Source organism: Pseudophryne corroboree, chromosome 8 (genome assembly GCF_028390025.1).
Source record: "Pseudophryne corroboree isolate aPseCor3 chromosome 8, aPseCor3.hap2, whole genome shotgun sequence".
NCBI classification, from domain to species: Eukaryota; Metazoa; Chordata; class Amphibia; order Anura; family Myobatrachidae; genus Pseudophryne; species Pseudophryne corroboree.
This window is the reverse complement of record NC_086451.1, coordinates 204,563,368-204,588,648: the sequence shown is the minus strand read 5'-3', so window position 1 is coordinate 204,588,648 and position 25,281 is coordinate 204,563,368. Positions and strand designations below refer to the sequence as shown.

General features: G+C 43.8%; 1 protein-coding gene across 1 annotated transcript in view; it reads right to left on the bottom strand.

The window, feature by feature from the left end:
• Positions 1–25,281, bottom strand: part of LOC134947615 (adrenodoxin-like) — a 213,264-nt gene that overhangs the window by 47,768 nt on the left and 140,215 nt on the right. Inside the window, exon 2 of the mRNA XM_063935614.1 lies at positions 2,562–2,689. Within this exon, the coding sequence (XP_063791684.1) occupies positions 2,562–2,689 (128 nt within the window). The remainder of the gene's footprint in view (positions 1–2,561; positions 2,690–25,281) is intronic.

The window sequence follows — 25,281 nt, the reverse complement described above, 5'->3', positions numbered from 1 at the left end:
CACAATTCAACTTGCACATTCTGTGGCAGGCCTGCCACAGCCTAAATCTATCAAGGCCCATTCCACAAGGAAGGTGGGCTCATCTTGGGCGGCTGCCCGAGGGGTCTCGGCATTACAACTCTGCCGAGCAGCTACGTGGTCGGGGGAGAACACGTTTGTAAAATTCTACAAATTTGATACCCTGGCTAAAGAGGACCTGGAGTTCTCTCATTCGGTGCTGCAGAGTCATCCGCACTCTCCCGCCCGTTTGGGAGCTTTGGTATAATCCCCATGGTCCTGACGGAGTCCCAGCATCCACTAGGACATCAGAGAAAATAAGATTTTACTTACCGATAAATCTATTTCTCGTAGTCCGTAGTGGATGCTGGGCGCCCATCCCAAGTGCGGATTGTCTGCAATACTTGTACATAGTTATTGTTACAAAAAAATCGGGTTGTTATTGTTGTGAGCCGTCTGTTCAGAGGCTCCTACGTTTGTCATACTGTTAACTGGGTTCAGATCACAGGTTGTACGGTGTGATTGGTGTGGCTGGTATGAGTCTTACCCGGGATTCAAAATCCTTCCTTATTGTGTACGCTCGTCCGGGCACAGTATCCTAACTGAGGCTTGGAGGAGGGTCATAGGGGGAGGAGCCAGTGCACACCACCTAGTCCTAAAGCTTTTATTTTTGTGCCCTGTCTCCTGCGGAGCCGCTAATCCCCATGGTCCTGACGGAGTCCCAGCATCCACTACGGACTACGAGAAATAGATTTATCGGTAAGTAAAATCTTATTATTACATACATGCCGACACACATACTTACCTATGTTGACACGCCGACTGAAAGGGGTCCCATGTTTACACATGGGACCCCTTTCCCTGAATGCTGACACTCCTGTCACAGAGGGTCCCTTCAGGCAATCAGGGAGCGCCACGTCGTGGCACTCTCCTGATTGCCTATGCGCGTCTGAGCTGGCAGACAGCGCATCGCAAAGCCACTCCATTATCTTCAATGGAGGGAACTTTGTGGTCAGTGGTGAGGTTACCCGCGGTCAGCCGCTGACCGCGGGTGACCTCACCGCTGACCGCAAAGTTCCCTCCATTGAAGATAATGGAGAGGCTTTGCAGTGCGCTTTCTGCCAGCTCAGACGCGCATAGGCAATCAGGAGAGTGATTGCCTGAAGGGACCCTCTGTGACAGGAGTCACAGGGGGTCTCCGCATTCGGGGAAAGGGGTCCCATGTGTAAACATGGGACTCCTTTCAGTCCGTGTGGATCGAGTATGCGGTTTGTTTTTTTGCCAAGTACGTGGATTACAAAAACAGGACAGGACACACTGGATTTTGGTGAGTATAATTTTATTTTCAGGTACCCTGGATTCTACATGGAGAAGTGGACAGAGGTCGGCGTGTGAACATAGGTAAGTATGTGTGTGTCGGCATGTGTGCGTGTCCTGTTTTTATTTGGGTATTTTTTTGCAGAAGAACTACAGGTACCAGCGGGCCCATTTCCCCCCCCCCCCGCATGCTGGTACTTGTGGTTCTCCAAGTACCAGCTTGCGGGGGAGGCTTGCTGGGACTTGTAATTGCAAAAAACAATATTCTTTCATTTTTACACATGGCTATCAGCCCCCAATCCGCAGCCCTTGGATGGGGGGACAGCCTCGGGCTTCACCCCTGGCCCTTGGGTGGCTGGAGGGGGGGACCCCTTGATTTAAGGGGTCCCCACTCCTCCAGGGTACCCCGGCCAGGGGTGACTAGTTGGGGATTTAATGCCACGGCCGCAGGGACCGGTATAAAAGTGTCCCCCGGCTGTGGCATTATCTCCCCAGCTAGTGGAGCCCGGTGCTGGTTCAAAAAATACGGGGGACCCCTACGCTTTTTGTCCCCCGTATTTTTTGCACCAGGACTGGACGCAGAGCCCGGTGCTGGTTCTAAAAATACGGGGGATCCCCTGTCCATTTTTTCCCCGTATTTTTACAACCAGGACTGGCTCAAAGAGCCTGAGGCTGGTTATGCTTAGGAGGGGGGACCCCACGCATTTTTTTTCCAGAATTTTTAACCATTCCCACCCCTTCCCACTGAAAACCATGCTCTCTCAATTTTAGTCAGTTAAAAAAAATATATTATTTTAAAAAATATATAAATAATAGTTGAAAATCCTAATAGACAAACCAAGTACCTAATCCCTTCTAATATAAATAGATATGCTATTAGCAATAAAAAAACACACAAAAAAACATTTTTAATTTTTTTTTTATTAGATTCCGCCAGCCAAGTGAGGCGGAATGAAATTGACGAATTTACTGTCGAAAAGCACTGCTGTCGAATCGACATTTTTCAATTGAATATACTTTTGTCGAAAAGCCGCATTTTTACCATTGCAGACATGTCGAATTTGCGAACTATCGAATTTCAAAAAGTCAAATCTGAAAAGTCCGTATTTGTGTCGAAAAGTACTGTATTGCATTGTCGAATATTTTTTTTTGTCGAAAATGCCCCGTTTTTCGACATTTTCGGCAATTCAACCGCAATTGCATATACCCCTTTATCTCTCTCCAAAGCTTAGTCCACAATCTCTTACCAAAGCCATCAATGTTTAAATGATGACGGATGACCACCTCCAGTAGACTCTCCCCTTCTTTTGCTGTTGCTGTCAGTGTTTCACCATCACGGTTGATGAAATTTACTGTCAAGTTATCTTCTGAGGTTCTGCGTGGGACAGAGAAATAAAGATTTTTTAATATGGTTATAATATGATCTACATGGCAGCTCCACTTTTCTTATGCAATTAGTGAATACTCTCCCAAAATATTTTTAGATACTGGTCTTATCTCAGAGTAACCATGAAACATGCATTTCTTGTTCCCACATATACTAGAATTGATCATTAATTAGCAGCAGGGATTCATTAGGATGGAAAACCAGACCAGGTAATTTATGGTAGCAGCCCAAATGGGGGTGGGGTCTGTTGAGGGAGGTGGAATTCCTCCTCACAGGGCCTGATTGCCTGATTCTGAGTTGCATGCAGTTGCGGCTTTCTTTGCATCTTTTGCTGCGGTTGCATCTGCTACTGTATGCTAACAAAAAAGAAAATGAAGTGTCAACTTAACCAGCGCTTTTCTAACTCATTGGATCATTTGTTCTCATGAACCTTCCCGTTATGCAGTGGGGATATAAAATGGAAAAGAATGTCCCGGGATTGTCCCACTGGAGAATCGTCAGAGCTTGGGTGGAGGAGACGATCCGGTCTTTAAGATACAGGAACTTTTCCAAAAGCTCTGACGATTCTCCAGTGGGACAATCCCGGGATCATCAGCTGTATTTGTAAGAGTGTTGTTTGAACTGTCTAATCCACAGTTCCAATCTATCTGGTAATTCATTGTATCACCTGACTGGAAAGCCTCTACCTAAAAGAAAGAATTGCCTTGCACTGCACTTTATGTTCATTACAGAACATTTTATCCATTGTCTGTTATATATGTGTATTAAAACTGTGTTACACTATATGCATTCTTTTCTGTTTTATATCCCCACTGCACAACGGGAATGTTCATGAGAACAAATGATCCAATGAATTGGAAAAGCGCTGGTTAAGTTGACACTTCATTTTCTTTTTTGTTTGCACTATTGGTGAGGGGTTGAGGCTACCTCTAGAAGTGACACACTGACTAGCTGCTTTGTGCGCACGGGACAGTTTTTCCAATATTTTTCTGTCGATTTGCTACTGTATGCTAATGCAGCTACAATGCCTTTCCCTGGTGTACATCCATGTGTCCAAATATGCAAGTACTGAGAAATCCACTTTCAATGTCTTCAGATGCTGCAATTTTGCTTTGTGCATCATTAGATGCCACCATCGGTCGCACCATTGAAACATTCATCAGCCCTGTGCTAGGTGCAGATCATCCACCTGCGTATGGCCACCAATGAGAGCAATTCAGTATCTCTATACGCAACCACGTTCAGCAACACTCCTGTGTCACTTCAATAACAGGCCCATACTATGCAACATCTGCGTCTGATAAGCTAACCCCATGTAACCACCCAGGAACACATTTGGCCCCCGAAAAAGAAAAAAAAACACATTGGCCCCTGACAGGAAAAACAACTAAATAGATTGGTCCCTAACAGGAAAAAATAAAACTAATTAGCCCCTACAGGAAAAATAAAACACATTGACCCTCATTCCGAGTTGTTCGTTCGCTAGCTGCTTTTAGCAGCATTGCACGCGCTAGACCGCCGCCCTCTGGGAGTGTATCTTAGCTTAGCAGAATAGTGAACGAAAGATTAGCAGAATTGCTACTAAATAATTCCTTGCAGTTTCTGAGTAGCTCCAGACCTACTCACAGATTGCGATCAGCTCGGTCCGTTTAGTTCCTGCTTTGACGTCACAAACACGCCCTGCGTTCGGCCAGACACTCCCCTGTTTCTCCAGACACTCCCGCGTTTTTAAACAGAAAAAGAAAGATACATCTGCACTCTTGTAAAATTGTGGCAAATTCTTGTATATGGAAAAAAACTATAATATCCCCAATATTCTTGTGTCTAAATTAGACCTTATACCTCTCTGGGGGTGCGACCCTATTATAACCAAGCTGTGAAACAATACAATTGGAGAACTAGAAGACGGTGGTTAAGTTGGGTGCACAAAGTAAATTTGTTAAATAGATTGGTATGATAAAATGTAGCTTTTATTGCTTGTTTTAATATAAAGATGGTACTTTTAACCAGGGCACATACAGCAAAATATAGTGGTTAAAATATAAGACATACAGACAAATAGGTGAAAAAGATTGAAATAATGTGAAAAAGATTCTTAAAAAGAGGCAACACCACAATAACTCCTGCAGTTGTAATTTTTTAATGTGTGATATCCGAGCTGGATATTTCCTTAAGAGGATATTCTAATAATCCTTGTATGGCTACTTCGACCAATGTAATCTTTAACCTCTAATGTATTTTAGTCCTTATATTGATATAGGTATCTATCTGGGTTCAGCAGTTATCTTGCTTTGCAAAAACTGCAGTAAATATAATTAGTCCCAATAGTACTTTAAATTATCTTTCATTCCACATAGAAGGTGTGTCATATTTATATTGGAATTATCATAGTTATTTACAGAAGTAATTAATAAACCAATAAAATGCACAAATTAGTTTGTGCTTCATGAAGTCACTTGTTGCTCCTATACTGTGTCAATCACATAGGTGTCTATTTATGACATTTAGTTGACACAGTTCATTGTAAATATATTGGTATTAATATGAATACCTAAGGTTGTGCCCACTTCAAGCAAGAATAATCCCACAGGATATGAGAATTGTTCCTATGTACGGATATTGCATATCACTTCTATATTAATTCAAAAATGAGTATATTGAAGCTATCCTTCGTGTATTGTTAATATTCAGTGATATTCTGATGCAGTCTGCACTGTCTGGGCTGTAACACACACTCCGGTTTTTCCCGGATGGCAAAAAGCCGGACAAAGTTTGTCCGGCTTTGTGCCATCCGGGAGAAACCGGCAGTGTCTGTCACACAGGCCGGCTTTGAGCCGTGTGTGATGCTGTGCGCATGCGCAGCATCAGACACGGCTTCAGAAAAAACCATTGTGTGTGAAAGCTCCCCTTCACACACATGGTTTACTGGCTCCAAGGACGGCCCGGCGGCCGCCCGGCCGCCGGACCTTCCAGTGGTGAGACCCGGCTGCAACCCGGCAGCCGGGCCGGGGCCGTGCAGTGTGAAGGGACCCTACCCCTCACACTGTTAACTACAATGCCGGCACGGGAAAAAGCCGTCCGGCTTTTTCCCGGCCGGCAACAACCGTGTAGTGTGTTTTAGCCCTCTGTTAAATTGTACCAGGAAGATGTTTCTCTTAAGCCTTGTGCTTGTAATGAAAGGAAAGGCAACAATTGTTGCAAGTGACTTCTAGATAGAAGGAGAGAGAATTGACTGCATAGGAGAGGAAAGAGTTAAACATCTGGTGAGGGGTGGACCTAGCTGTGAGGAAAGTACAGCCTTTTTTGAAGGGGAGGGTTTGATATATATAGGGAAGGTGAGGCCATTTTAGCTCTCTCTTGTGGTGATTTGCCTTCCCACCCTCCCGCCCCTGTGGTCAGAAATTCTGGCACGTGGTGCCTTGGCGTTAAGTTGTTGGCTGGTTTTATCGTTGGCTATTTATTGGCGGAAAAGAACGGCAGTTTGTATTTGTATGGTAAGCTGTAGTGTTTTACAGTTTGGTGTGGTTTAGGTGCACTCACCTCCATCGACTTATTGGCCGCTTGACCACCCGTCCGGGAAGGCAGCGGCAGGGCACCCTGGAGCGGTGGGTAGTCACTGTGGGGGTTGAGTTGTCACCTATTACCGGTTTGTGATAGTTGTAGTAAAATTAGGATGGTCTCGAATTTTTAGTATTTTAAGGTTAATTTAGGTTAATAGAGCCGTTCTTTTTGCTGCCACCATATGCCGGCTGGATCGGCATCTTAATAAAATTTTCTATTACAGGTTTGCTACTGGTTAGGGTCAAATAAATAGCTAGCAATTTTTCTGCCAAAATTCAAGTCTCCGTGTCTTTATTTCTGGCTTTGAAGGTAATGAATGCTTTACTTTAAAAGAAGGGGGTCCACCAAATATCACTAGGATGTTTAATAAAGGATCCACGATGTATCCTTTAAATCATGACTCATGCAATATCTCTTATACGCACCAAAACTATGTGGAAGGGCATCAATAGAATAATGTGCCTTTGCATATCACATTTATATGCCTAAAATAAGGAATTATCTCAGTCAGCTACGGATAAATGTCGACACCGTCATAGATTATATTGTGGGTTTAAACCTGAGTATTCCCCTTGCAATTGGCTGTCGTATCTTGTGCTAAGTTGTGCCGTTCTTATAGGCAATATGCTGTTCCTATCCTGACTGCTATGTCTCTAATAATAGCCAGAGCCGGCCATAGGCATAGGCAAACTAGGCAATTGCCTAGGGCATTTGATATGCCTAGGGGCATCAGCAGCTTCTGCTGATTAAAATGATATGCAGCATGCCTATATTCTGTGTGTAGCATTTGCAGATACAGCCACAGTCTCACACAGTATATAGGCATGCGGCATATCATTTCAATCGGCAGAAGCTGCTTGTACATCCTAGCCACATAGCAATGCAAATAAGATACATTTTCATTAAAAAAAGGTGCCCGACATTAGCATTGAGGCAAGATTTATGAGGACACATCTGTATCCAAGCAGAGGCAGAGGTCACAGTATTAGTGGCAGTGTGAGTGCTGTGTGCACGTGAGTGGGTTGGTTGTGCAGTAGTGTTCAGAATTTGTGTAAGGAGCATTATGAGTGTCATGTAAAAATGCACTAGTAATGTGCAGCAAATGTGTAGGGGCACTATGTGTGTCATTAAGTGTATAAGGGCATTAATAATGTGCAGCATATGTGTAAGGGACATTATGTGTAAAAGGGCATTAATAAGGGTTGTCATAATGTGTAAGGTGCGTTATGTTTATAAGGACATTAATAATGTGTCTCATATGTGTAAGGGGCATTTCTGTGTGGAATTATGCGTATAAATGCATTACTAATGTGTGGCATTATGTGTTTAAGGTGCTCTACTATGTGGGATTGCGTATAGAAAGGGCACTACTGTCTCGTCTAATGTGAATAAAGAGCAATAGGGTGTGGTGTAATGTGAATAAGGAGCAATTCAGTGTGATGTAATGTAAATAAGGGGCTCTACTGTGAGGAGTAACGTTTATAAGGTAAAGTGATACTACTGTGGGATGTAGTATGAATTATGGACACTATCGCATGATCAAATGTGAATAAAGTTGCAGTACTGTGTGGCGTAATTGGAATTGGGGTTACTATTTTATGGCCATGCCCCTTACCAGCAAAAACACACCCCTTTTTGGGCTGTGCGCCAAATGTGCGAACTGTTCCTTTTTTAAAATATAGGGGGTACAAACACCAAAATGGGTGAGGGGTGATAGTGCTGGGAAAGAGGTGCAAGGTCAGAGGCGGAACCAGCTGTGGTGCTAGGGGGCACCAGACAAAATTTTGCCTAGGGCATCATATTGGTTAGGGCCGGCTCTGATAATAGCAGTCTATGTGCTCAATAGTAAAATATTAATATTTACACAGCATACAGCTACACATTGGATCAGCGGTAGCTTGATAGTAATAGAGTGTTATCTTCGTATCTTGTGCTAAGTTATGCCGTTCTTATAGGCAATATACTGTTCCTATCCTGACTGCTATATCTCTAATGATAGCTGTCTAAATGCCCAATGATGTGATATTAATATTTTTACACAGCATTCAGCTACACATTAGATCAGCGGTAGCTTGATAGCACTAGAGTATTATCTTCTTATGTGGGTTTGAACCTGGGTATTACCCATACAAATAACTTTGGTCACCCTTGCTGGGTTCTACGACTCTTAGAAGCAGGCTGCTATCTTGGTGATTCTGATAATGCCTGTATCGGTGCCCATTAATACTAACATTGAAAACATTTTTTTACACATTATACAACATTGCATTTAACATATATGGAGTGTGATGTGCCTTTTCAGAGTTTCAGAGGCACATCACGCTCCATATATGTTAAATGCAATGTTGTATAATGTGTAAAAAAAAAAATTCAATGTTAGTATTAATGGGCACCGATACAGGCATTATCAGAATCACCAAGATAGCAGCCTGCTTTAAGAGTCGTAGAACCCAGCAAGGGTGACCAAAGTTATTTGTATGGGTAATACCCAGGTTCAAACCCACATAAGAAGATAATACTCTATTGCTATCAAGCTACCGCTGATCTAATGTGTAGCTGAATGCTGTGTAAAAATATTAATATCACATCATTGGGCATTTAGACAGCTATCATTAGAGATATAGCAGTCAGGATAGGAACAGTATATTGCCTATAAGAACGGCATAACTTAGCACAAGATACGAAGATAACACTCTATTACTATCAAGCTACCGCTGATCCAATGTGTAGCTGTATGCTGTGTAAATATTAATATTTTACTATTGAGCACATAGACTGCTATTATTAGAGACATAGCAGTCAGGATAGGGAACAGCATATTGCCTATAAGAACGGCACAATTTAGCACAAGATACGACAGCCAATTGCAAGGGGAATACTCAGGGTTAAACTCACAATATAATCTATGACGGTGTCGACATTTATCCGTAGCTGACTGAGATAATTCCTTATTTTAGGCATATAAATGTGATATGCAAAGGCACATTATTCTATTGATCCCCTTCCACATAGTTTTGATGCGTATAAGAGATATTGCATGAGTCATGATTTAAAGGATACATCGTGGATCCTTTATTTCTATCTAGAAGTCACTTGCAACAATTGTTGCCTTTCCTTTCATTACAAGCACAAGGCTTAAGAGAAACATCTTCCTGGTACAATTTAACAGACAGTGCAGACTGCATCAGAATATCACTGAATATTAACAATACATGAAGGATAGCTTCAATATACTCATTTTTGAATTAATATAGAAGTGATATGCAATATCCGTACATAGGAACAATTCTCATATCCTGTGGGATTATTCTTGCTTGAAGTGGGCACAACCTTAGGTATTCATATTAATACCAATATCTTTACAATGAACTGTGTCAACTAAATGTCATAAATAGACACCTATGTGATTGACACAGTATAGGAGCAACAAGTGACTTCATGAAGCACATAAACTAATTTGTGCATTTTATTGGTTTATTAATTACTTCTGTAAATACCTATGATAATTCCAATATAAATATGACACACCTTCTATGTGGAATGAAAGATAATTTAAAGTACTATTGGGACTAATTATATTTACTGCAGTTTTTGCACATCAAGATAACTGCTGAACCCAGATAGATACCTATATCAATATAAGGACTAAAATACATTAGAGGTTAAAGATTACATTGGTCGAAGTAGCCATACAAGGATTATTAGAATAACCTCTTAAGGAAATATCCAACTCGGATATCACACATTAAAAATTTACAACTGCAGGAGTTATTGTGGTGTTGCATCTTTTTAAGAATCTTTTTCACATTATTTCAATCTTTTTCATCTATTTGTCTCTATGTCTTATATTTTAACCACTATATTTTGCTGTATGTGCCCTAGTTAAAAGGACCATCTTTATATTAAAATAAGCAATAAAAGCTACGTTTTATCATACCAATCTATTTAACAAATTTACTTTGTGCACCCAACTTAACAATCGTCTTCTAGTTCTCCAATTGTATTGACTCCCGCGTTTTTCCCTGACACCCCTGCGTTTTTTAGCACACTCCCGGAAAACGCTCAGTTACCACCCAGGAACGCCCCTTTCCTGTCAATCATTCACCGATCAGCAGTGCGACTGAAAAGCGCCGCAGGATCCACAGCAAATCTGCTAAGTTTTTAGTGAAATAACTAAGCGCATGCACCCTGCGTGCCTTGCGCATGTGCAATTAGCAACAAATCGCAGCATAGCGAAAATCGGCAACGAGCGAACAACTCGGAATGACCACCATTGGCCCCCACATAAAAAAACACATTGGTGTATGGACTGGAAACAGTACCAGTGCATATAACCTTGGTTGGGAGGTATGGTGTCTATGGGGCAGCAGGGTAGGGTGCGAAGTATATGTTCCAGGGGCCAAGGGGGGTAGTCAAGCAGATAGTGTATACTCTGGGCTGGAGAGATACTGTGGTCCGGATGTAATGACACCCGAGTTCAGCGCCCGTGCGGGATTCCGGCCAAACTCTTTTTTTTAAAGGGGCAATCACAAGACAAAACCATGCCTTGTGAGTGCCCCTTTAAAAAAATGTCATAGTTGGTCCAGCATCCCACATGGCTGTCGAACTCGGGTGTCATTACATCCGGCCCACAGTATCCTTATCTCTAAAACAGGGATTGGGAACCTTTGGCTCTCTAGCTGTTGCTAAACTACACATACCGGCATGCCCTGCAACATTTTTGCAATTTGGCCATGCTAAAACTGTTGCAGGGCATGTTGGGATGTGTAGTTCAACAACAGTTGGAGGGCCAAAGGTTCCCCATCCCTTGTCTAGTAGGACAGCAGTAAGGTAGGGGATGTATGTCCCTGGGGCCAGGGAGGTAGTAGGGCGGGTAGTGTATGCCCATGGACTGGTAAGGTACTGCCTGTTTCCAACCAGTGCTAAACTGTAGCCCTGCCTCCCACTGCCATCTGAATTAAGCCCCACCTCCTGGTGACTTCTGCCATCAATCAATGGAAGGGCAAGGAGCCTGGAGGAGATTAGCCAGCCCCCCAGACAGGTAAGGAGCCAGCACAGGGCAGGTGGTATTAACCATGGGTGGGGGGGTATGGTATGTTCCAGAGTCCGGAGGGATAGAGCAGATTACACATGTATTCCAGAGACTAACTACAGCCCCCCACTGGAGCCAATATCTGGATCCAGAGGTGGATTAAGGGAGGGCCCTGGGGGTACGTACCCTGGGTCCCCCATTCCAAATGGACCCCCGCCACCCGCCGCAGATCGGATCTCTCTTACCGATCTGATCTGCGGCGGAGTTGCGCTCCCGGCTCCTGACCGCACTGTGCAGGCTGCAGGGAAACTCCGGCAGCAGCACAGGAAGCAGGGCAGCTGAGCGATGGCTCAGCTGTCCAATAATGTAGTAGAAGCACCAGCCGTCATTGTCTGTGTGAGGCAGGCAGGTGCTCGCTGCTCGGCGTGCATGGAAGAAGAGGAGGGAGCCCTCTTGTGCATCTGGAGCCAGCGGAATAAAAATGTAAGGCTATATTTGACTTTTAGGCATTGGTTTACATATGTATATATATATATATATTATATACAGTTGTTTTTGTTACCGACACTGCACTTGTATCACTTTTAACCCCTTTCACTTTAAGAGGATAGTTAGAGCGGTAAAATCGGCTGCTAAAACCCTGAAGATAGCCCTATGCCGGGATTGGGCCAAGAAAATAGAGATATATAGAAAATTATCTACACCTGTGCCTACTTTGAGTGTAACACTTGTTTTTTTTACCAAATTCTCTTCTATATAGACAAAACCATTTCTTAATACAACCAGAATAACCATTAATAGCATTTATTTAGAACATGAGTTTTAAAACCATTAAAACTTTAAAAATTGTATTTCTTCAATCAAATACAGTATTTTAACAGCTGAGATTCTTTAATTAACAATGTGCCTTTCAGGCTAGGTGTTTCTGTTAATTTCAGATGTAACAACTTGCATGTCACCCAATGCGTTTCGTCCAAATTGACTTAATCAGGGGTGTCTTTAAAAAAGGATATACAGATTTAAATAATATTACAACAATCACAATAATCCACATCATTAACCCATTCATTTTACATTAATATAAAATCTTAACACAGATTATCTAATTTAAATGCCATTTAACTTATGTGCATATTTCACAGGTTATGACTGCTTAATTCAATCAATTTACACAGTAATTGTTTACAGGACTCTAGGACTGAACTGCATATATATATATATATATATATATATAATTCTTGAAGATAAGAGGAGGAACAAGTAGAAGAAAGAATATTACATCAGCATATACAATTGTTAAAGTTTACCAATATTTTTCATTTCTAATAAATGTATGTAATTTGATTAACCTTTAATATTTATAAGCAAAATAAAATAAAGCATATATTTGCATTTCTTGTGTGTAATTTCTGTCTCAAACGTCTTACTTGGGCATAATATTACCCATATAAGTCAATGGTCACACATGATGGTGCTCAATTTGTATTTAAATCACCCCATATATGTTTATGAACATTACATCAATTAGTGATGAGCGGGTTCGGATCCTCGGGATCCGAACCCGCCCGAACTTCACCTTTTTTTCCACGGGTCCGAGCAACTCGGATCCTCCCGCCATGCTCGGTTAACCCGAGTGCGGCCGAACGTCATTATCCCGCGGTCGGATTCTCGCGAGATTCGTATTCTATATAAGGAGCCGCGCATTGCAGCCATTTTTCACTCGTGCATTGGAGATGATCGTGAGAGGACGTGGCTGGCGTCCTCTCAGTTTCTATGTTCAGTGGGCTGCAAATATCTGTGCTCAGTGTGCGGCAAATATCTGTGCTCAGTGTGCTGCAAATATCTGTGCTCAGTGTGCTGCAAGTGCAAATATCTACGTTCTCTGCCTGAAAAACGCTCCATATCTGTGCTCAGTGTGCTGCAAATATCTGTGCTCAGTGTGCTAATTGCTTTATTGTGGGGACTGGGGACCAGCAGTATTATATAGTAGGAGGACAGTGCAGAGTTTTGCTGACCAGTGACCACCAGTATTATACGTTCTCTGCCTGAAAAACGCTCCATATCTGTGCTCAGTGTGCTGCAAATATCTGTGCTCAGTGTACTAATTGCTTTATTGTGGGGACTGGGGACCAGCAGTATTATATAGTAGGAGGACAGTGCATAGTTTTGCTGACCAGTGACCACCAGTATTATACGTTCTCTGCCTGAAAAATGCTCCATATCTGTGCTGCATTGTAGTATACAGTAGGAGGACAGTGCAGAATTTTGCTGACCACCAGTATAACTATATATATAGCAGTACGGTACAGTAGTCCACTGCTCTACCCCTGTGTCGTCAAGTATACTATACCATCCATACCTGTGGTGTATTTCAGTTTTGCACAGTTTGCTGACCACCAGTATATATAATATATAGCAGTACGGTACAGTAGGCCACTGCTCTACATACCTCTGTGTCATCAAGTATACTATCCATCCATACGTGTGGTGCATTTCAGTTTTGCACAGTTTGCTGACCACCAGTATATATAATATATAGCAGTACGGTACAGTAGGCCACTGCTCTACCTACCTCTGTGTCGTCAAGTATACTATCCATCCATACCTGTGGTGCATTTCAGTTTTGCACAGTTTGCTGACCACCAGTATATATAATATATAGCAGTACGGTACAGTAGGCCACTGCTCTACCTACCTCTGTGTCGTCAAGTATACTATCCATCCATACCTGTGGTGCATTTCAGTTTTGCACAATTTGCTGACCACCAGTATATATAATATATAGCAGTACGGTACAGTAGGCCACTGCTCTACCTACCTCTGTGTCGTCAAGTATACTATCCATCCATACCTGTGGTGCATTTCAGTTTTGCACAGTTTGCTGACCACCAGTATATATAATATATAGCAGTACGGTACAGTAGGCCACTGCTCTACCTACCTCTGTCCACCAGTATATATAATATATAGCAGTACGGTACAGTAGGCCACTGCTATACCTACCTCTGTGTCCTCAAGTATACTATCCATCCATACCTGTGGTGCATTTCAGTTTTGCACAGTTTGCTGACCACCAGTATATATAATATATAGCAGTACGGTACAGTAGGCCACTGCTCTACCTACCTCTGTGTCATCAAGTATACTATCCATCCATACGTGTGGTGCATTTCAGTTTTGCACAGTTTGCTGACCACCAGTATATATAATATATAGCAGTACGGTACAGTAGGCCACTGCTCTACCTACCTCTGTGTCGTCAAGTATACTATCCATCCATACTTGTGGTGCATTTCAGTTGTGCGCAGTATATATAGTAGTAGGCCATTGCTATTGATATATTACTGGCATATAATTCCACACATTAAAAAATGGAGAAAAAAAATGTGGAGGGTAAAATAGGGAAAGATCAAGATCCACTTCCACCTCGTGCTGAAGCTGCTGCCACTAGTCATGGCCGAGACGATGAAATGCAATCAACTTCGTCTGCCAAGGCCGATGCCTAATGTCATAGTAGAGAGCATGTAAAATCCCAAAAAATAAAGCTCAGTAAAATGACCCAAAAATCTAAATCAAAATCGTCTGAGGAGAAGCGTAAACTTGCCAATGTGCCATTTACGACACGGAGTGGCAAGGAACGGCTGAGGTGCTGGCCTATGTTCAAGGCTAGTGGTTCAGCTTCACCTGAGGATGGAAGCACTCATCCTCCTGCTAGAAAACGTAAAAGAGTTAAGATGCCAAAAGCACAGCAAAGAACTGTGCGTTCTTCTAAATCACAAATCCCCAAGGAGAGTCCAATTGTGTCGGTTGTGATGCCTGACCTTCCCAACACTGGACGGGAAGAGGCTGCGCCTTCCACCATTTGCACGCCCCATGCAAGTGCTGGAAGGAGCACCCGCAGTCCAGTTCCTGATAGTCAAATTGAAGATGTTACTGTTGAAGTACACCAGGATGAGGATATGGGTGTTGCTGGCGCTGGGGAGGAAATTGACAAGGAGGATTCTGTTGGTGAGGTGGTTTGTTTAAGTCAGGCACCCGGGGAGACACCTGTTGTCCGTGGGACGAATATGGCCATTGACATGCCTGGTCAAAATACAAAAAAAATAACCTCTTCGGTGTGGAATTATTTCAACAGAAATGCGGACAACTGGTGTCAAGCCGTGTGTTGCCTTTGTCAAGCTGTAATAAGTAGGGGTAAGGACGTTAACCACCTAGGAACATCCTCCCTTATACCTCCTGGACCGCATTCATCAGAAGTCAGTGACAAGTTCAAAAACTTTGGATGACAGCGGAAGCAGTCCACTGACCACTAAATCCCTTCCTCTTGTAACCAAGCTCCTGCAAACCACACCACCAACTCCCTCAGTGTCAATTTCCTCCTTACACAGGAAAGCCAATAGTCCTGCAGGCCATGTCACTGTCAAGTCTGCCGAGTCCTCTCCTGCCTGGGATTCCTCCGATGCATCCTTGAGTGTAACGCCTACTGCTGCTGGCGCTGCTGTTGTTGCTGCTGGGAGTCAATCGTCATCCCAGAGGGGAAGTCGGAAGACCACTTGCACTACTTCCAGTAAGCAATTGACTGTCCAACAGTCCTTTGCGAGGAAGATGAAATATCACAGCAGTCATCCTGCTGCAAAGCGGGTAACTCAGGCCTTGGCAGCCTGGGTGGTGAGAAACGTGTTTCCGGTATCCACCGTTAATTCACAGGCAGCTAGAGACTTGATTGAGGTACTGTGTTCCCGGTACCAAATACCATCTAGGTTCCATTTCTCTAGGCAGGCGATACCAAAAATGTACACAGACGTCAGAAAAAGAGTCACCAGTGTCCTAAAAAATGCAGTTGTACCCAATGTCCACTTAACCACAGACTCCGGACTATATGACTGTGACAGCCCACTGGGTAGATGTATTGCCTCCCGCAGCAATAACAGCAGCAGCGGCACCAGTAGCAGCATCTCGCAAACGCCAACTAGTTCCTAGGCAGGCTACGCTTTGTATCACCGCTTTCCATAAGAGGCACACAGCTGACAACCTCTTACGGAAACTGAGGAACATCATCGCAGAATGGCTTACCCCAATTGGACTCTCCTGGGGATTTGTGACATCGGACAACACCACCAATATTGTGCGTGCATTACATCTGGGCAAATTCCAGCACCTCCCATGTGGTGCAGAATTATTTAAAAAACAACAGGGGCGTGCAAGAGATGCTGTCGGTGGCCCGAAGAATTGCGGGCCACTTTCGGCATTCAGCTACCGCGTGCCAAAGACTGGAGCACCAGCAAACAATCCTGAACCTGCACTGCCATCATCTGAAGCAAGAGGTGGTAACGAGGTGGAATTCAACCCTCTATATGCTTCAGAGGATGGAGGAGCAGCAAAAGGCCATTCAAGCCTATACATCTGCCTACGATATAGGCAAAGGAGGGGGAATGCACCTGACTCAAGCGCAGTGGAGAATGATTTCAACGTTGTGCAAGGTTCTGCAACCCTTTGAACTTGCCACACGTGAAGTCAGTTCAGACACTGCCAGCCTGAGTCAGGTCATTCCCCTCATCAGGCTTTTGCAGAAGAAGCTGGAGAGATTGAAGGAGGAGCTAAAACAGAGCGATTCCGCTACGCATGTGGGACTTGTGGATGGAGCCCTTAATTCGTTTAACTAGGATTCACGGGTGGTCAATCTGTTGAAATCAGAGCACTACATTTTGGCCACCGTGCTCGATCCTAGATTTAAAACCTACGTTGTATCTCTCTTTCCGACAGACACAAGTCTGCAGAGGTTCAAAGACCTGCTGGTGAGAAAATTGTCAAGTCAAGCGGAACGTGACCCGTTGTCAAAGTCAGAAAAATGTCTCTATGCACGTTGCCATATTTGCACCGCACACTGGTCCGCGCTGCGCATGCGTACGCTCTCCCGTGAAGGCGCATACCCGCGATAGCGTGCACTCGCAGGCGCGGTATGCGTATTTACGGTAGAGTTTATGTAGTCGTAGCGTGCGACTCATTCGTTACAAATGTTCACAATTAATGTAGTTTGTAGATCATGGTCACCTTGATAGATTCTGAAAGTTTGGTTAAAATAGAAGGTCCCTGTTTAAAGGAATCCCTCTTTGTATTGTACGAAGGGTCTGACAGGAATCATACAGCAGTGTTTGGTACCCATCGGAAGAGTATTTAATTAGTAATATTCCGGTGTTGGTTTGGAGCGTATTAATCGCTCGTGCGAATAGTTATGGACATAAGAAGTTTATGTCCATTTCTATTATTTACACATACTCAGGTATGCGGCGGGAAACCCAGTTTCCCACCCACCTGAGCTGTTGGAAATCGTCACAGCCCACCTGTATGAATCACCCTATGACCTTTTGTTATGATGCAGGGCCGAATTCCTTCGGCCAATGGACAATGGGATTGTAGGACCATGAGATTGCATTGTGTGTGGGGCATAAATAGGCAGGCCGACCATATCCAACTCTCACTCTCTCTCATCAACGGTTATCTGCTGATAGCCGGGAGCTGGATATCGAGGCGCATGCGATCATACCCTTTGTGCGTAAGTTTTCTCTCCGTAATCATTGTCTTACTGTGAGCCAATTTCTCTCATCTCTCCCCGTCTCTCTCTCTCTCCTCTTTTCTCTTATATCTCTCATAGTATTGTATTGTATTGCATTTAGGTCAGTGTAGTATTGTCTTTTTGTATTTATTGTTTAGTTCTGTGGTTAGGAAGTCTTTGTTATATTGGAGTGTATCATTTGTACTGTTATCCCCTTTTTACAAGTATATTAGATATAATACAGTTAATAGGCTTCGGACCCTAAACCAGTATCTGTGTATTTTCTATAGTATTAAGTGTTCACTTGAGCGTCGGTGACGCTCAAGCAGCCTTGTAGTTAGTCAGGTTACACAAGGTTGCACTTACACCCTGTATTCACATTAAGGTATTCTGTGTATTTCATTGGTTTAAGGTTTATACATAAAGGTATAGCATTGTGAGCGTCTGCGCCGCTGGTGACCTCGTGGTCTTGAGCGTAAGCCACGCCATAGCGAATCATTACTCTAGTCATAACCAATAACGTGTCCTGTGATCACTGGGCCGTGAGCGAACGTGACGCTTGAGCGTCTCGCTTACTGCTGAGCGATCGTTACGCAAATAGCGTACCATTACGGTACTTCTTAAGTAAACAGCGTACAGTGTTCTTAGACTTCATAAAGGGTTATAATTACGACAAAAGGAATTTAGCATTGTCAATTGGGGACTCGTCCTATCCTTCTCATATCTGCACTAGGTAGATCAGCAGACATTATCCCCCCAGCAAAGGGTGGGAGGTTGTCTCCCAGTGCTGACGGGATAAGCGTCTGCTTCGCTTAGATAAAGAGTGCTGAAGGAATCCGGGAACCGGAAGTAAGAACAAAACGCTTGTGTCTTTTAAAACTGTTTTATTTCTCTTCTGTCTTGCGTATACACGCACGCATACATTTATCTGCATTTCTTTTTCAATTTCGTATATCACTATTCCTGTTTGCCAATTTTTATAGTTGATAGAAAGTGCTAAAAAGAGATTTGCTGTTATTTCATAGTAAAGGTAATAGTTAAAGTATAGAACAACACACGATTTGTCTAGGAGACAAGGCAGTCAGTGTGGATTGCGGTAGATGATCAGGGATCATTTACATTGATAAAAGTATATATTGTGTTACGGTGGATCTTTGCATTGCGTACACGTGTCGCTAACAAAGACTAGCGTACGCAATCCAAAAGGCAGACGCACGCAGCGTTCACTACGCAACGTAGCGTCCGGTTACGCCCACGTAGCTCAAGTCACGAAAAGTTGAATTAGCGCAAAGCGATAATTAGCGCAAAGCGATAAGTAACGCACAGCGGTAGATAACGCGAAGCGGTAAATAACGCAAATCTATTTTTGGAAAAAATCTGAAATTTAGTTTAACAGATCCTGCTCCTAATTGGTAACACTGTTGGACTGAAGACAATTTCTGCGCAGAAATAGATATAGAAACAAAAGTGTACATGTGTTGAGTGAGTGTGTTTTTTTATACATAAGTTTATACAACTTTAAGGTGGAACCAAAAGGAAAGTCGGGTACTCGTCAAGGGACATACGTGTAAGTGACATATACGGTGGCTAGGGAGGCATCCCTGGTTAAATAATATTTGAGCATTAGAGTATAGCGGACCATAAGGTAACAAGACCAGGAGGTCATAAGGTCAAGACCAGGAGGTCACAAGGTACTAAAAGGTCCGCTATAAAGGTACAAGAGGCACAACGCCTGGGGTGTTGGTGCAGAACCCATATAGGCCATAAGCTCATGCTGAAGGAATCGCGGCCGGAAACATCGATTCCATTAAATCTCTCAGTACATAACAGGTAGTGCTTATGTACTGAACGATTGGACCGCACGTAATTGTGTGCAGTAGTTAGTAATCTGACCTAATACCATTAGAGTAAAGTGGTCACAAACGCTATTTGTACATTCTGACGTGATTTGTGTAATTTTTTATTTTTAAAGGGAAGTTCGCTGGTCACTCAGGAACTATCTAACAACCCCACCTTTACTGGAAAGAGTAAGTGTCCTGCGGGTAACCCTCATATGTTCCAGTAAACAGAAGGTTTTTGGTAGGGCCCTGTATCGAGTACGCCAGCACCACGTCGGTGTGATCAGGTCGTATTGGTCGAGGTGGGCGAGTGAGTGGGGTACTCGGTAAACCGCCACCGCCGGCCTACTGTGGAGTAATTTGGTTGTCTGTAAAGGCTTGCTGAAAACCTTGATACAGAAATCCAAGGAGGACTAAGCAACACCTGCAGACTATGGGGGCCAGTTGCTCAGGTAGGGGGCGATCAACCCTGGTTCAGGTTGATTCTGTGAACCGACCAGTTGGGTCGGCACGATATGTAATGTGTGAAAAATATGGAAGTCACACCGAATCTTTATGTGATGAATGGGAGAGAATGACTGTACAAGACAGGGACAAATTCCCAAGAATAGGTAGCTTTAGTCCAGAAGTGTTACAAAATTTAAGGAGGAGGATATGTCTCGTAAAATCAACAAAGAGACAAATTCAACATCATGATTATTTACAGTTATGGCACCAGGAAGGTGAGATACAGAGAGGTTTGGCTCTGGCGGCAGGATCTGGGGCAGTCAGGAAGCTGATAGCCACAGCTCCTCCTCCACCATACATTGCAGGAGAGAAGTTGATTGCGGAGAGAAACGCACTGGGTTGTAAAACACAAACTCTTAGTAACCCTGTAAATGTTAATGATGTTAACCAAATAACTCATGCAAGTATTAACCCGTGCAAGATGTACCCTGTTTTGAACCTTCCTCAGGAGTGTGATCAAGAAGACGATTCAGCAACAATTTCAGCTCTCTCTCTTGCAGCCACCATAGCAGAGACCACAGTAGGCACCGCGACACCCACGAGATTAGTGAAAGCCCCTAGCGGAGGGATAGGTGAGGTCGTGTCAACGGGTAAGTACGGCACCATGCACTACACTGAAACAATTGTACCACAACAAGCAGTAGAATCTACACAGGAAGAGGCTGTTAGAATTGCTCCTGTAAGGGTAATAGCAGTTCCCAATGGAAAAACAGATGTGTCTGGAGCCACTCCCATAAGGAACATTGCCATGTACACTCCATTTTCCAGAATGGAATTAAGAACAATAGTGTCCGAATTTCCTGACCCCAGAAAGGACTTAGTTGCTAGCCAAAAATACATCAGGGATCTAGGTAACACTGTAGAACCCAACAACAAGGATTGGCAGATACTGCTAAGAGCTTGTTTACCTTCCAATGTTGACGCAACTCAATTTTTAGCTGACTGTGCATTGGATAAAGATGTACCGCTTACAGACGTGTACAACAAGGATAATGTAAAAAGGATAAATTTACAGCTAAAGGAGTATTTCCCAGCCGTTGTTAAATGGAACAAGATATTTTCCATTAAGCAAAAGGAGTCCGAAACGGCAACAGAATATTTTCACCGGGCACTATTAGAAATGGCAAAGTACACTGGTATAGAAGACATTAAGACCAACCCAAACCATCGAGAAGTAGCAGTATCTGTACTGATGGATGGTTTGAAAGAAACATTAAAAGCTAGGGTACAGACCACGCAGCCATGTTGGCGAGGTCTGTCAGTGTCCACATTGAGAGAGGCTGCTATTGATCACGACAGAAACATCACTAGGCACAGGGAATCGCAAAGTGATAAGTTGATGTCCGTAAGTATACAGGCGCTGACCACAAGGCAGCCTGCGTATGTACCACCGAATCCTGTGGGTAAGGCAAGTGTAATAACATGTTTTTCTTGTAACAGACCGGGACACTATGCACGAGAATGTAGAACAAAGAGTGTACAAAGATCTTTTCAACCCCCTAGACAACGACACGACACACGACATTGGGAGCAGGGTCCACAGAGGCGGAGTTTTGAGCCACATACAGGGGAAACAAAAAGATATCCCCCGAACAGAGATTGGCATGCCTCTGGTAGTTCCCAGCTAACCCCCGCACAAGTAGTCGCTGCCAGCAGGATTCAGGGAGGTCAGCATACCCAATAGGGGTGTGGCCATACCTGTAATCTGCACCCAGTTAAGTTGATTGCTAGTCTTGGAAGCGAACCAGAGATTGCAATCAATGTAGCTGGTAAAACTTTAAACTTTCTTGTAGACACAGGGGCGGCCAAGTCAGTGATAAATTCGACAGTGGGCATGAGAACCACTGGTAGGACAATTCCAGCCATGGGAGTAACAGGAGTAGTCCAGCACTACCCTGTTAGCAAACCAGCCGAGATTACAATAGGGCCTTTGCATACCAAGCATTCCTTTTTGCTGGCTGCATCGGCACCAACTAATCTCCTGGGAAGAGACTTACTATGTAAAATGGGTTGCGTCATTTATTGTACTCCTGAAGGTGTATTCTTGGACATCCCTGAGAATCACGCTCAGGAAGTACGAGACATGTTAGACTCCCCATCAAAATTAATGTCACATTCCATTATGACAAATAGGAACCCATCCCAAGTAGAAGAGATGACATCTCAGATACCAGAGTCACTTTGGACAAAAGATGGACAGGACACTGGATTAATGGCAAATGTAGCTCCAGTAGTTGTACAAGTAAAAGATGGTAGGATAGCTCCAAAAATCCCACAGTATCCTCTGAAGCCAGAGGTGGAGTTAGGAGTTTTTCCCGTAATAGAGCGCTTGCTACAACAGGGCATTCTAGTAAGAACGTCCAGCACAGCAAATAGTCCCATCTTCCCTGTTAAAAAGAGTGGGGGGAGGGGTTACAGGCTAGTGCAAGATCTAAGGGGGATTAACAAAATAGTTGAGAGTCAGTTCCCCGTAGTGCCTAATCCAGCTGTCATCCTAATGCAAATTCCTCCCACTGCCAAATTTTTCACTGTTATTGACCTCTGCTCCGCATTCTTTTCGGTACCTCTGCACCCTGACAGCCAATATTTGTTTGCATTCACATACAGAGGAGTCCAATACACGTGGACTCGGTTACCCCAAGGTTTCATAGATAGTCCAAGTATATTTTCTCAAGCTTTGCATGATTGTTTACAGTCTTTCCAACCGGAGAGTGGATCAGTGTTGATACAGTACGTGGATGATCTACTACTGTGTTCTGATTCATTGGAGGCATCCCTGAAGGATACGAAACAGCTCCTGTTTCATCTTTCAGACACAGGTCACAAGGTTTCCAAAGACAAGTTGCAATTATGCCAAGCTAAGGTAAAATATTTGGGACACTGTCTAACACAAGGACTGAGACACCTGACCGCTGATAGAATCCAAGCCATTAGAGACATGACACTGCCACAAACCCAGCAACAGATCAGGACGTTTTTAGGAATGTGTGGGTATTGCCGTAATTGGATCCCAGGGTTTTCCATATTGGCGCTACCTTTGCAGGAAATGGTCTCCTCAAACAAACCTGATCGGATTTCGCATACAGACGAATCCGAAACAGCATTTGAGAGACTCAAACAGTGTCTAACGCAGGCACCAGCACTAGGTATGCCAGACTATGGGAAACCCTTTGAACTATACGGAACAGAAAGTGCTGGGTGCGCAGCAGGTGTACTAACACAAAAACACGGTGACGCCAGCAGGCCAATTGCATACTACAGCGCCCAGCTAGACACGGTAGCGCGATCCCTCCCCACATGCTTGCGTAGCGTTGCGGCGATAGCATTGCTAGTGACAAAAAGCGAAGATGTCGTGCTAGGCCACAACCTCACAATCCATACACCGCTTGCGGTATCTGCCTTATTGAATTCTGCCCAAACCAGACACGTCTCATCAGCAAGGTTTACAAGATGGGAATTGGCATTAATGGCCCCAGTAAACATCACCATAAGGAGATGCAGTGCATTAAATCCTGCAACATTTCTCCCAGGTGTGCCTGGTCAGGCACAAAGGGTGGAAGGTGAGAGTGATGGGGAAGGAGGATTTAATGCAAAGGAAGATACACATGATTGTATGGAATATTTGACCCAAAATTTTACCGCAAGGCCTGACATCAGTGACAATCCACTGGAAGATGCAGAACTCACGTTCTACACGGACGGTAGTTGTCACAGACAGTCAGACTCGGGAGACTTGTGTACTGGATACGCAGTCGTAGATGACCAAGGCACCATAGAAGCGGAACCGCTAGGCCCACCTCACTCAGCCCAGGTTGCTGAACTGGTCGCCCTAACCAGAGCATGTGAATTGGCTAAGGGTAAGTCAGCCAATATCTACACCGATTCTAGATACGCCTTCGGGGTAGTACATGATTTCGGAGCGCTATGGCGGCTCAGAAATTTCATGACGGCGGCTGGTACACCGATAGCGCATGCAGCTCATATAAAAAGGCTTCTAACAGCGATACAGGAACCCGACAGAGTGGCTGTTATCAAATGTAAAGCACATACATATAGCCAAGACCCAGTATCCCTTGGTAACAGCCGAGCAGACGAGGCCGCAAAGCTTGCAGCTGCTACCCCCATACGGACAGACACCACACAACTGATGGTATTTAATACCATCAACACACAGAAGTTGTGTGAGATGCAGAATTTGTGTTCCACACAGGAAAGAGCAGTCTGGAGGGCAAAGGGATATGGCCAGGAGTCCTCAGGGCTCTGGACGGATGGACATGGTAAACCAGTGGCCCCCAGGGCATACCTTCCATGTCTGGCTGAAGCAGCTCACGGGCTGACTCATCTAGGCAAGGAGGGGATGTGCAAATTGGTAAGAGCATACTGGTGCGCCCCAGGATTCTCCTCTCATGCGAGTAAAAGAGCAATGTCATGCCTTACCTGTCTGAGAAAGAATATTGGAAAAGCAATACCTACAGAACCATCCCATATCCCACCTGCCGGCGGCCCTTTCCAGGTAATACAAATTGACTTCATTCAATTACCCCCATGTCGAAATTTGAAATATGTACTTGTCTGTATAGATGTTTTCTCGAATTGGGTCGAAGCATTTCCAGCAGCTACAAATACTGCCATGTTTACAGCTAAGAAAATTGTGCAGGAATTTGTATGTAGATATGGTATCCCTAGAATCATTGAAAGTGATAGGGGTACCCATTTTACAGGTGATGTCTTTCAAGGAATGTGTAAGTTGATGGGAATTGATAGTAAGCTGCACACTCCGTACCGTCCACAGGCGAGTGCGAAGGTCGAAAGAGTGAACAGCACTATTAAAAATAAATTGAGTAAAGTAATGACAGAGACAGGATTGACGTGGCCAGAAGCTTTACCCATTGTTTTGTATAGCATCAGAACCACTCCCAGGTCCCCCCTTAATCTGTCTCCTTTTGAAATCTTGTTTGGTCGACAACCGCATGTCATGATTAACCCTCAGGATGATTTGAAATGTAGCAATGAAGTAACTGTAAAGTACTTGATTAACATGAGTAAGCAGTTGAGGAGTCAAAATGATAATCTGAAGTTGGTGATTCCT